We start from the raw sequence: 14545 nt of genomic DNA, 5'->3' as shown, positions 1-14545 counted from the left end.
ATAATAATTATAAATAATATTTATTTATAATTTTAGGAGGAATGTTAGACTCCAATCCACATAAAAAGAATTAAAAAGATAAAAAATTTTAATCACAAACTATTCTCTGTTATACTTCAAATTATATAAGAAAAACTAATTTTTGTTTTAATTAATTACCATAAATAAAAAAATCTTTTTTCTTTTAAAAAGAATAAAAAAGAATACAAATTTTTAATCGCAATTATTCTTTGCTATAATTTTAATTATATAAAAACTAATTTTTGGTTAAGTTATTAATTAATTAAAACAAATAAGCTTTATTTTATTTCTAGAAATTTATTGATGTTAGAGCAAATAATGCACCAATTATCTTTAAAGTTTAAAAAAAAAAAAACGGAGCTTGAGCAATGATTTTTCTTCTCAGAATATAATCTGCGCGTGGAAATATACAAATTATAAAAAAATTGGAGGTAGATACTGCAAAATTATCAAATTAATTACAAAATTAATTTAATAAAATGCAATTTTTATCATTACGTAGCAGAACGTTTAAATATAAATTTGAAATTGATACAAATTTTTCAAAGCGGAATTGCAATTCGTGTTATATGTCTAATTATTTCAATTAGCGATTAATTTACGTACTTCATAGCCACACTTCTTGATGGCCTCTGCATCTGGTGTAGTTCGTGGTATTCGTGCTGTATCGTTAGAGCCAAAAAACTGCGCAAACGCCAGTAATAGAAGAAGAAACGGAAAATTGTATCGCAACATAGCGAAGATGGTTGCTTCTTCCGACACGCGTCGAATGTAACTAATGAGATAATGAAGCTGCCATCCTATACTTATATCGTTGACGGACTTCACCATGATAGCTTGCCGCAGCAGATAAAAGGCGATAAAGGCAGCAATGCGTTCGATTTGAGTGTTTACACTGTAAGCTTTATTTTATTTTTATCCAATAAAAAGTGTTTCTATATATATATAAAAAACTTGGCGCTACTGAAGATATTTAGTCAATATTTTATAAGCTATATTCATTAAATTTGCCATTAATCTTTTATCTCTTTTTTTGAAAATTTTAAACGCATTAGTATAAAATCTTTTTGTAGATTTCTTTACCGTTTTTAATTTATTTCTAGTAAAAATAAGATTAATTAATCATGACAGCTACGTATTTACCATATTATTTTATAGAATTATTATTTAAAATTTATTAAATTAAATTTTGATATTTTGAACGTTCTGTATGCATATACGTATAATATTGCAATAATAAAAGCTCAATTTTAATAAATTGAGAATTTGCAATTTTTAAATTATTGTACATGTTGACATAAACTAATATGAATGACGTAATTAAAAAAGAAAGTTATAAACATTTTGCAGTAGAGTAAAAATAAACTTTTTTAATAATGTTATTATTATGATGTTAAAAATGTTAAAATATATAACAAAAAATAATAATAATTAAGCTCTTTTAAAAATGTGTAATATAATAAAAACTAATCTACATTTATTATGAGGATATTTATGTCAATTTATGTCAAAAATGCGTACAACAATTTTATCTTTTGATAAATATTGATAAATCTTTTGATAAATATTATTTTTCATTTTCATAATCAAAATAAACGATTAAAACTTCTTATCGTTTTTTATCGAAATTTTAATATATGTTTAATGTATATATATATATCTATACTGTTTATCTATTTTCATACAAATAATATAATATATTTGTAAATTTGTTTCTCTTATTCCTTTAAAAAGAGTATTTATAAACAGGATATATCTGAAATAATGTCCACTAAAAGAATCACCAATCAATAATGCCCACTGAAAGATATCTTAAACTTATCTTATACATCGATATTATCCGTTTATTCGGCATATTTAAAAATTAATATCTCTTAATTATTGTAAAAATTACAAAATGGTAAAAGATTTTTCAACTCAGCTTTTTATTAGGAATAGTGCTATATGATTAGTGGGCGTTATTTCAGATATACTCAATATATAGAGCCATTGGAGATTGTTCCTCTCATTTTTATTTTTACATAAAAGTGCGCAGTAAACTAAAATTAGAGTTTGTTTAGAAGAATTCAAAGAATTCAAAGATTTTAAAGAATTTATTTATTTATTTTTGTTTTTTTACATGTAAACTGGTGATCTGTTTGGCTCCTCAATTTTGGGGCAAATCGGATAATTGCCTATTGTTGATTTTTGCGTTGTGCAATAAAAAATATTATGTTTATGTTATTTTATTATATAAAACTGAAGCCAAAAGTGTAGAGATTACAAATTTATAGTAAAACTTAATAACAGAATTAATTTATTATTACTTTTTTACTTATAAAAAATGATTCGATTCGCCCTGGTCTACCCTAAAAAAGGTAAATATTATAATATTTACGTTTCATATGACTGTTTTTCCGACTTCTGTGTATTATTGGTTACGTTTAGCAGAACACAACAGTTTTGCAACCGTTTTATGATTGTCTGCTGAGATAGGACTATCCTTCTTGATCCGAAAGCATAACCCAATCAGCGCGAAAAAATTTCCAACAGTTGTAAAATAAACGTTCTGCTGAACGCAGCTATTGTGTAGTAAGAGTTTCCGTGAATATGGATATCTTTTTTAAATTAAGCATATCTCGTAAACATTTCTCTATTATACCTAATTTTTTTATTTTTTTTTTTACAGTACAGCTCCCGCGATGCTTCGACCTATCCGTAGAACTCACAAAAATAAACTCTCTACTGCCATTTCCTCCAAATGTTCTCGACATCTTGAAAAATATTTTTTATTATTTTTTCTAATATTATTTTATTTTTAATATTAGTTTATTATTTTAATATTAGTTTATTTTTTCTAATATTTTTGAGCTTTGAGAACAACATAAAATCCAGATTTAGCGAATAAAGTAAATGGCTAATTTCAACAATCCCTTTCAAAAGATAGAATGCTGATAGCGGCGCATTACTTCACAATGATATTTTTATGTGCAAGGGCATTGTCATGCAACGTTCTTGGCTGTAATAAAAATGAGGATATTAACAAATTAACACTTACTTTAATTATTCTGGCTCTTTCGGATTTCATGCTATTCTCAAAACTCAAAGATATGAAACATTTTCAAGATATTAAGAACACGGGATTGTTTCAATCAAGGGGAGGGAACAAAAATTTATCTTTATACAAAATTTATTAAAATTCCTGGCGAACAAACTTTTACGAAAAACTACATAGATTGAGACAAGATTTTAGAAATTATTAGTTTTTCATAGATATTTGTAGTGGGATGTAATGCGGTATTGTTTATTTGAAAAAAATTTAGAAATCCTCTCCTCTCAAACAACCCCATTCTAGTACGAATATCTACAAAAAACTAAGAATTTCTAAGACAAACAAACTTCTCCCAATATGAATATCTACGAAAAATTAAGAACCTCCAGGATCTTGTCTCAATCTATGTAGTTTTTCGTAAAAATTTTCTGTACTTTTTTGTAGGTATATTCCTGGCAAAAAATTTTTTTTTGCCAGGGATATACCTATGTTAAAGCTAGTTACTGAAAATTTTAGCAAACTTTCTTAATATAAAATATAATAATTTTTTTTTAGCTTCTTTCTTTTTGCAAGCATCATTTATTAGCATGCATAACTGTAGTACATTGAGATGATTACATTGTCGATCGCAATCAGATTTCCATCTTTCACAATTACTAAAAGACCTTTCAATGGTGCATGGTTGGGCTAAGGAAATATACAAGACAAGTTTTTTTGCTGGGAAGAAAGTTTCGCCTTCTTTTAACACCTCTGCTAATTCTAATTCTTATTCTTCTTTTTTAATTTTATTCCTCCAGAATGTATTATAGTTTAATATAAAATTACTTAAATCATAATATTTTAAATTATTAGAAAGTGGCTAAGAATTTTACAAAGGTTAAAAAATAAAAAGCATACAGCCACAGCTCAAGATGTAAATAAGTTCAATATTATTATTTTAACATGTAGACGTTTCGGTCAAGATTTGACCCTCTTCAGTACATAAAATCCGTTAAATTAAACAAGAAACATAATTTTACTAATAACAAAATTGACAAATAGTACCATTTTTATATTTCCTAATTCTACAAATTTTTGACTTATATACAAAGCCTACTAACTCGGGAAGATACCTAAATTTTTTCTCAAATCACCCTACCATACACAAAAGGGGAGTGGTGATTGGGTTATTTAACAAAATTATGTTGCTATCCCATCCAAGATTCCATCAGACTAACATCGAATCCTTAATCAACACCCTCCTCCGCAACGGGTATCCTCTACAATTTATATTTAAAACGATAAAAAATAGAATAAAAACGCTTTCCAGAAAAAAGAATTTTAATACCATAAATGAATAAAATATTAACTCTAACGGTAACTCTTTGATAATGAAAAAATATTTCACGATTCCTTATTTAAATAACACTTCAGAGAGATTCAACATAGCACTTAAAAAAATTTCAATTTGAATTTGTATACAAACCGATGAATAATTTAAATAGGTTTATAAAAACTGGAAAAGATAAAATAAAAAAAGATGAAGCTTCGAATGTCGTATATCAGATTAATTGTAAAGATTGTAATTATTCGTATGTGGGACAGACAAAAAGGAAATTAAAAACGCGAATAAAAGAACATATAAATGATATTAAAAAAACTGGCAATTCCCTCTCGGTCATCTCGAATCACAGAATTGAATCTGATCACGAGATAGACTGGCTTAATACAAAAATATTAGATTCTGAACGCTCGCATTACAAAAGATTGATTTCTGAAATGATTCATAAAAACTCAAAAAAATGGATTAAATAAACAGAGTGATACTGAGAAATTTCCAGACCTTTACCTCCCTCTCCTTGAAAAATAAATTTAGTCTCACTCTAAAATTCTTCCACTTCCTTTTCCTTCTTCTTAACTTCCCCCTTCTTCTCTTTTGTTCCCACTATAAATAGACCTACAATGTCGGGCTTGAAGCATTGTGAAAGTAAAGATCAATTTATTAAAAAATAATATATCACAATGTTCAAGTGTTGGACGAGTTCCCGCGCCATAAGATCCAAGTAAGTTTATAAAATTCATACTTAAGTTTAGAAAAGGTCTCTAAATAGCTTTCTTTTGAACAAATGTTGTAAATTAATGGCTTTACATACAAAAAAATAAGATAACAATTAACTCACTTAATAAATTGAATTTGTGTTACAATAGAAATTGGTACTTGTGTTTCTCTTCGCGTGCGGCTTGTTCTATAATTTTATATTGAAGATAAAAAGTATACAAAAAAACCTATGCAACTCTAGAAGAGATTCTATCCATATAAATTGACGACTATTATCGCAGACCAATGACAGCGATTGCGAATAATTCGGATAAAGAAATAACTAAATGCGTACTTGCGATTGTTACAATTATCGTTAAAATTATGTATTTGATTTGATTTCAATGTTCCAAATGTATCGTTTAATTACTTATATCGAGTGCGAACAAATTTGTAGAATTAGGAAATATAAAAATGGTACTATTTGTCAATTTTGTTATTAGTAAAATTATGTTTCTTGTTTAATTTAACGGATTTTATGTACTGAAGAGGGTCAAATCTTGACCGAAACGTCTACATGTTAAAATAATAATATTGAACTTATTTACATTTCTTGAGCTGTGGCTGTATGCTTTTTATTTTTTAACCTTTGTAAATCATAATAATTAGAAAAAACTGTATGTTTTTTTTTAAATCTTCTAATGTTATATCCAACATAATAAAAGAATATAATGCTAAATAATGAAAAAGCCGGTAATAAGTTTTCATCGGAAAATCGCTGCTTTATCTGTTAAAGAATGTAAGAATGTAAGTAAGGAATTATGAGTAACTTTTTTTAGATCTTTATCAGATCTAAATATAATCCAATCATATTAAACAATTTTACAGCAATTAAAATTGCTTTTTCTGCTGAACGCAATGATTTTCATAATTTAATTATTCCTTTTTGTCAAAATTTAAAGGAGCACAGGCGAGCATCTTCTTACGTATATTCCCTCAGTCAAGGACTATTCAGAAGAATATGTGACAAATGCTCCAAATAATATTTCCAATTACGGATTTTAACAAAAGTTTCGAGGTATTGTATCAAAGTTATGTGAAGTAACTGGTATCATGGAGAACTATTTTGAAAGATAAAATATACCATTTTGTTATCTGTGATATCTGTGTTTTCTTATTGTGTAATCCGGAAATTTTATTATCAAACCATGTTACCTATATATAATAATCTATTATCAGTACACACACATACACACACACACACACACACACACACACAAGATATCTGATCTACTTTATAAGAAAACAAATTTGAACTGTCTTTCAATAATTTTTGTAAGCAAGAAAGTTTGTTAAATATCTTTATCGCCTTCTCCTTTTATATCTCTCATTTATCAGAATAACAACAACATAAAAATTATCATTTTCTAAGTATTATTGAATCAAACTGTTAAATCAAAACAGTTATTAAAACTGTTGAGTTATTAACAAACAGTTGAATTATTAAAACTATCACAAGAGAACAGTTGTGTCAATATTACATTTTTTTTTATCGTATTTTGTCAATTGTTTTAATTCAACAGTGTTTCAGGTCAGTTGTAGTGGAAGAATTTATTATGTTTTCACACAAATACATCATACATCTTATTAATACGATATTGTGATGAAAGTAAGAAAAAATATTCTGTATTATTTTTTATCATTGAAAATATATTATTTTAACTTGTACTTTTTTGATGAAATGACATATATTATATATAATTTTTGATATAATTATTTAATATTATGACAGCTTTGTAACAAATTATTTTTTTGATTTTATTATTATTTCTTTTTATTACTTTTAATTCTTATTATTTAGTAAAATATTTTTTATTTTCTTATTTTGATATTCAAATTATTTTTCATTATATAACGTTCTTCTCGCAAATAAATATTTTCTACATTTAAAATTCATTTTTCATTATTTCTACTGATGTTGTCGTTGAAAATTATTTTTGTCAGTTTTAAAGGTATTACTTAGTATTTTATATTGAAGTTTCATAAACCAAAAAATAACGTTGACTTTCATTTGATTTTAATGCTTCTACCCAAACTTAAACCTTATTTAAAAATTAAATTAATCAAAATATGTCCCCTTCGATTATTATATAACATCGCAAAAATAGAATTTCGATATTGTTTCGGAAAAATTCAAGTGCGTTGATTAAAATGAAACACCCTATACACATGTCAGATATACAATATACATATATTCTATTTATGAAATTTTTTTTTCGGCAAGCAAACTAATTTTTATCTTATACGGTAATAAGATTAGAAACGATGTTTATATTATTATCTTATATTATTATCTTATGTTATTATAAAGAATTATTTAAAGATTTCAATTTTATATTAAATAACAATTTATTGTGAAAATAATAAAATTGAATATCTTAACCAAACTCTCAATTATTAAAAACAATAATAATTTTTAAAAATAACAATTGCATCTAATATCTTTGTATAAATTTAATTATTGTTACAAAATACTTATTATTTCTGAATAAATCAAGCATATATTATAAAATAAGTCTATAAAGTTCAAAGTGCATTGAAATAGGGTATGAATCAAAATGGCATGTCACACAAATTATGATAAAAATTAGGAAAACAACATATTTATTTGCATTGTATATAATAAAGTAAAATGCAATAATATAACACCATCAAAGCATGAACAACGTTAAATATCTCAACAAGGGATAGAAGAGGTAGAGATACAAAGCAAACTTCAAACATATCGCGAATATGGCGCAATTATATCGTGATATGTTTATTCATGGTGAAAATATAATATTTTAATTATTCGTAGACCATTGCTTTAAATTATGGTGCTAGTAAAAATTAACGCAACAGTGCGGAAAATATATTTTATTAATTCTCGTCAATGCCTCAGAGGAATTAGATTTATGATTGATCTCTCAGTACCTAGAAACAAAATTCGTTTCATTTAATACAATTTAGTTTAATTAAATTAGAAATATTAAATTCTTTTTCAAACTAAACTCCTTTTTAAATTATTAATAATATCTAAATATAGCGCTTTAAAATAGAAATAATATGCAAAAGAATAAATTTCGTAAGTTAGAATAAATCGTATTTAAATGACAAGTTTTTTTTTATTATCAATTAATAACAAGATATAATATCGTATAATATAATATGAGCTAGAGATGCTTAGTACTTAAATAATATTTCTATGTAAATTTATATGCATATCTAGTTTTGCGCGCCGAAATCATTTTTAGTTTTGAAACGTAATCGTATACCGAACTGAATATCAATATTACAAATTAAATTAACAAGCAATTTAATAATATTAATATTAATAAAAACATCTTAGAAAATTGTAAATCATTTGATGCTAATACACTAAAAGAAAAGATTAACTGTAGCAAATTAGATGGTAAAATATGGCTTAGCATTTTTAATTAGTTGCAGAAACCAGTTAAAAATGCTATGCCATATTTTATCATCTAATTTGCTGCAGCCAATCTATTCTTTCAGTGTAGCATTTTAAAAAGCTATAAATAATAGAGATCTACTTCCGTACAGACTCAGTTGTGTATTCACATCACGATTTTAAGAAACTTTGTTTAATTAACTTATTTTTTTTAATTTTTTGAGTTAATTTGTGTTTGCATAATATATGCATGATATTATCTATTACAATAAACAAATGAAACGTAGCAGATAAAAAATTTAGACATTGAAATCAACTAACACGTTAATAATCACTATGATTGGCAAGATACTTTTTTCATTGTAAAGCTAGACGATGTATGCCCTGTTCATAAAATTTCTTGGACTGGAATTAAACCCACTCGCAAACAGCCTCCTACTGCGACTGATAGCAATTTCATACCCGATAAAAAATTGTTCATGCATGAATTAATATATATAAGTACGTATAAACATACACATAAATACGCATAAATATTTATAAACATGTATAATTATATATGAAATATGTTCGTACATCCTTTTTTTTTTGTAAAATTATTTTTTAGTATAATAGAAATAATAATAGTAGTAATGTGAAAACATTAAAAATAATTTAAAAAATAATTTTCGCAACTATTTGTTTTAGAAAAAAATCAAGTTTAAAAAAAAGTAAAAAAATTACATATAATTATATATAAAATTATGCATAATTATGTATAAGCAATTTTTTTTACAAACTGGGTGGGAACAAACTGGAATGTCTGGCCTGCAGGCCAGACTTGTCGCCATGCAATTTCTATATCTTTAAAGACTTGAAGAAGAATCTAAAATAAGGGAGAAAAATATAGTCGGACGTAACAGCAGACGAATGCAGGAGGCTGTTTGCGTTCAATCTCAGCCCAAGGAATTTTATGAACATAGCATCCGTTGTCTGGTTTCACATGAAAGAAGAGTCTTATCAATTATGATGATTATTAACATGTTAATTCATTTCATAGTCTGAATTTTATCCGCTACATTTTATTTGACCCTAATGCAAAGATAGAAAAAAATAGAAAAGAGAGGAAGAAGGAAAAAAGTGAACTTATTATAAAACACTTACCGATAAGTAAAAGGGTTATAATTATAAAATTCATTATAATGTAGGCCTAAAAATCAGAATACATAATCTCTTGCGGTTTCTCGAATTTAATAGGCCGATAGAACGTAAATGATTGATTCCATCCACGAGGCGCTGTATTGTAATTTGTCAGGTTGTGAAGATTGGCTAATTTCGGTCCAGTATAATTGTTATTCTCGTACAATTTGTTCCCTGGAAATTAAAACTTTAAATATAAATCTGCAAATATATAAACATAATAAAATGAGAACATAATAAAAGATTACTAAAATAACTTTAATAAACTTTATTTTCGTATATCAAAGACTGCGAAAATGTATCTTATATCAATTATCATGTTCTTATTGTTACAAATACAAATAATGTTTAAAAATATTGTCAAAAATTGTAAAATCAATATCTAATATCAATTTAAATTAAATATATTTTAAAACACTTTAATTAACTTTGTTCAAAACATTATGATACCAGAAAAGTAATAAAGTTTTTATTACAAGGCTATATTTTAAATAAAAAGAAAATATATTTCTTATACAAATAATTATGGAAAAATTTAAAAAAATTAATTTTTGTACTTTATATAATTTTTTTATTTTTATATAGTACACAAGAAAATTTCATGTATTATATATAATTCAATCATGTTTCCAATCATATTGTATATAATTCAATAGTGTAATTAATTTTTATTATTTAACACTACGTAAGGATTAAGAATAATGTGCAGTAAAGATTGTTTTGCATATTTAGTATGCGAAAGCAATAATATCGGAACTACAAAAGCGCATGCATATTAACTTGCCTAATTCTGGGTTAACGTCAATGAGTTTGCATTCTGGCGTAGTGGTGCCTAAAAGATTATCCAAGACTGGCGTGTTACGCAAATGTTTCTTAGTTTCGAGTATATTCTCCTGCGAGGTGATCATCGAAAGCATTAATGACTTTGCTTCGGGAGGCATTTCAGTCTCGGTATTGACGAATCTCGTGGCCGTGTCGTTGGCATAAAGGGCTTCCAACTCCTGTGAGGTAGTCGAATGACGTCGAGTATCCATATACTCGTCCTCAAATGCGACTGAGTACTCGCTGCTGTCGCAGCAGTTCAATAAAGCAGATGGTGCTGAATTGCCACGATCTATAGATCCCAAGTTCTGATAATCTTCGGAGTCGGTGTCATCCGTGGTATATTCGCTCTCGTCAGTAGAAACGTAGCCGTTGCATCGGGATTGTAGTTTCGTTGATCCTTCGTAGGTTTCGCGTGCTTTGCATAATTGACTATTATATTGGGACTGCAGCTTTCTTTCGTAGCTTCCACGTGTGTCGTACATTCGGTTATTGCATTGGGACTGCAATGTCGCAGAATCTTCGTAGTTTCCGTGTGAACTGTATAATTGATCAAAAAATGGATTTTCAATTTTATTTTGTTTAACTGTACTCTCCACTATTTAAAGAGAGATACTATATGCAGTCACTATGTGACTGCAATCGGCAGCAAATATATAAGCGAAAGATAAATTGTAGACTTCGTAGAACCTCAATGAACTATGCACTATTATGAATGACAATATTATAAATAGCATTTTGTATTTATCATTTGCAATTAAAATATAGCAGATTAAAATATGCATCATTCAAAAATACGTATAACGCGTCATCAAATACGAAATGTAACGCGTAATCATAAAATCAAATAAACTTAAGTTTTTTTCACGTTTATGTCAATAATTAGATATTAATTTGAATAATTCTATGAATCGAAAAAAACAAAGCGTTAAGAAACAAAATGTTTAAAATAAAAATATTAAAGAACTTGTTTGTTATGTTATTTATATTCGAAAAATCCATAAATTCTCACCGTACATATCTCTCCTCCTCATTATTATACTTGACAGGATTTTTCGTCTCGAAGAAACGTGCTATGCCATTATCCAACGGGCACTGCTGTACGATTGGAATAATCTTTGGACTAATCTGCTTATATTGTAAAACTGGTCTACAAGTTTTCTCGAATTCTTGTATCAGTTGCTTCACTGGCACAGGAGTGTATCCATTTTCCTCGTTGTCATTCTGCATCTGTCGGTCGTTGTGTTGCTTATTCCCGAGCTTATTATCAATCATATTATCGTTGAACTTGTTATCGAAACGCTGTTGAATCCTTGTGTCTTTGCCATTGTAACTTCGCATGTTGCAAACGCCAGATTTTCTCGGCGATTGATAATTGTTGTTAATATATGTATTATTGTTACTTGCGACATACTTATTGGCCATGTTAGTGCGTCGATTGTTAGTAGAATCGAAAACGATACGATGGGATTTTTCGACGATGGGCGATCGACAATAATCAGAAGAAAAATCGGAATCTGTGCCCACCGCAATTTCTCGAAGATAAATCTTTTTTATCTCGCTCGAATGGCCGCATCGGTTAGCATTACAGTGTTTGTCTGTAACTCGCAAATTAAAATTGATACAGCACAGCATAGCAACTGCAAAAAGCTTTGTTATAGGATTTAGCATAAAATATCTCCAGAAATTAGAAGAAGAATAAACTTGAAAAGCTTCAAAAATTAATAAAAAAGTATATTGAGATAAAATGTAAAAATAAAACTTGTATTATAAAAAAAGTTACACTTAAATTGTTTTATAATAAGTACTAAAAGTCGAATTTATTATAATTATCTATGGAAAACAAAACTTATTATGTACACATATATGTAAACAATTTATTTTATAATACTGATTTACTTTTTCTTATAAAATTGCTCTTCTCTTGATTATCATTTTTGATTGAAATTGTATAAATATATTCTATTATTTTTATAAAGAGAAATATGAGATTTCAAATTTGTTTAAATTAATTTTTATAATTTATTATATGTCTATTCTGCTTTAATTGTTATCTGAAAATTCAATTGTTAATATTTTATATTCTAGACAATATAAATCACAGAGAAAAAATTTACTATAAACTCAAAAGCGATTACAAAATTTAATTATCAAATTTGTTTGCTTTATAACAGACAAATTTGCATATTTGATATTTTGCATTTGTTGCAATTTTTATAGCAAGTACAAAAAAGATTAAATATTTGTTACACCTGCAAAATAATTTGCGATCATTATATGTGCAAATAAATAAATTTTCCGTCATAGCATAGGATTAACGTTTATAGCAAATTTTTTTCTGTGATGCTTTAATGTGTTTTCTGAGATTAGATGTTTACTTTGAAATGCACTTAATCAATCGTTATAAAAAACATGATCACTATCAAAAGATACGATTTTTTGTTGGTCTTATAATTAGATACATATATCGCAGAGATATCAAGAACATGCTTTTCCACTGATTAAATAACTAATGATAATGTTCGTCGATTATGGCTATTAAGAATAGCTGAGTTCAGCAGACGACCAAGCAGCCCAGTAAGTGCTTAACGATTTCTTATTTTAATTGGTTTCTTAGATCAATAATTAAAGGCAAGAAACAATCATGTATTAAAGAATCACTGAACGTTGCTTTGTTTGTTACACGCAGTTAATATTAAAAATCATTCAAGTTGGATTTAACTGCTTAACTGGCTCGGTCCAATTGATCTCTATTTCATGGACATGTTAAGTAAATATAATAATTTCTCTAAATTTTAAAACATTTTGTTGTTCATGTACGTTTGATAGTAAAAAGAGAACCAAGTTTTTCTCAAAATTTTCCTATTTTATTTATAGATAAATATATCGTATTTTTTCTTTTCTTCTTATAATTACTATTACAATATTGTATTATTACTGTAGCTATTTTTATATTATGTTACTTTATATTATTTATTTTATTTTATACACATATTATGTTGATTAAGAAACAATAAAATTAAAAAATTAAAAATGAGGTATAAAATGTAAAAATATAAAACGTAAAGTGTCATTAAAACTTTGAGAGTCTTGAAAAAAGATCAGAAAAAGTATAATAAAAAAACTCCAAATACACATAATTGTGCAGTATTGGAACATTTCAACGTATTTTTAACAGTATATAAAATATGTTTTCGTGCGATAAAAGTAATATTGACGTAATATTATATAAATATATACATAGTCAAGCGATATCGTATAACACTAATAAATTTCGACCTCGGTTTTCGAAAGACTTTGGTGACATTGATGTCCGCTCGTAATTTTACAACGTCTCGGGGAGGATAGAGAAAACAAACCTCGCCGTTTGCCAACAGAGCTAAATCTGCCAAATGAGATCATCTTGCATTTGGAATTATTCGTGTTTATCATTGAATTGTGTTCATGTTGTACGTACCTGTTATCGGGATATTTGCGGTGTCAAGAGAGATATCCACTGTAAAAGGATTATAAAATGATTTGTCAATGCTCGAGACCGGCGTGCGAGGTGTTAACGAAGAAGGCGTCATAAATTTTGTGTTACCGTTAATTTCCTGAAATAATACTTTTTTTAGTCTTTGATAATGCAAACTGTTATCATTACTTTCTTTAAAATTACAATAAAATTTATCCAATCTTTTATAAAATGAACAAATTACAAACTTCCTGTAAGAAAGTTATGTTTAATCTATTAAAGAACAAAGCTCAAAATAAAAAATAAATAAATAAATAATTATTTATTTATTTAGTTTAAGTTCTTTTTTAGTGAAATGGTATTATAAAAATTTACGTTTATAAAATTGAAAAATTGTTATTTTCTACGGACAAATAGATTCACAGAAACTTTGCTACTTACTAATTTTTCTGGATACGTTGGCGTCTTCGGTGTGACAGGCGTATTGGGTGTCTGTGGCTGTTCTTGGTCCACTACCCACTTTTCAGATCTTTTCCTACGTTTCGCAAATATCTCGGCACCTGTGAATATTTT

At 27.0% G+C, this 14545-nt stretch overlaps 2 protein-coding genes across 5 annotated transcripts in view; both read right to left on the bottom strand.

Annotated features, from left to right (window-relative positions):
- LOC108753276 (lysosomal alpha-mannosidase) overlaps window positions 1-807 on the bottom strand; it is an 18009-nt gene extending 17202 nt beyond the window's left edge. For both annotated transcript variants that reach the window (XM_018494728.1, XM_018494727.1), the window contains exon 1: window positions 628-807. In XM_018494728.1, the coding sequence (XP_018350230.1) occupies window positions 628-756 (129 nt within the window). In that variant the 5' untranslated portion in view covers window positions 757-807. The remainder of the gene's footprint in view (window positions 1-627) is intronic.
- A 6922-nt stretch (window positions 808-7729) lies between these two features.
- Window positions 7730-14545, bottom strand: part of LOC108753279 — a 13191-nt gene continuing 6375 nt past the window's right edge. For all 3 annotated transcript variants that reach the window (XM_018494732.1, XM_018494731.1, XM_018494733.1), the window contains exons 7-12: window positions 14414-14532; window positions 13976-14111; window positions 11531-12116; window positions 10481-11058; window positions 9661-9870; window positions 7730-8042 (exon numbers count right to left, since the gene is read on the bottom strand). In XM_018494732.1, coding sequence (XP_018350234.1) covers window positions 9707-9870; window positions 10481-11058; window positions 11531-12116; window positions 13976-14111; window positions 14414-14532 — 1583 coding nt within the window. In that variant the 3' untranslated portion in view covers window positions 7730-8042; window positions 9661-9706. The remainder of the gene's footprint in view (window positions 8043-9660; window positions 9871-10480; window positions 11059-11530; window positions 12117-13975; window positions 14112-14413; window positions 14533-14545) is intronic.

This window comes from Trachymyrmex septentrionalis, unplaced genomic scaffold (genome assembly GCF_001594115.1).
Source record: "Trachymyrmex septentrionalis isolate Tsep2-gDNA-1 unplaced genomic scaffold, Tsep1.0 scaffold68, whole genome shotgun sequence".
NCBI lineage: Eukaryota > Metazoa > Arthropoda > Insecta > Hymenoptera > Formicidae > Trachymyrmex > Trachymyrmex septentrionalis.
This window is presented reverse-complemented; position numbering and strand designations above follow the sequence as displayed.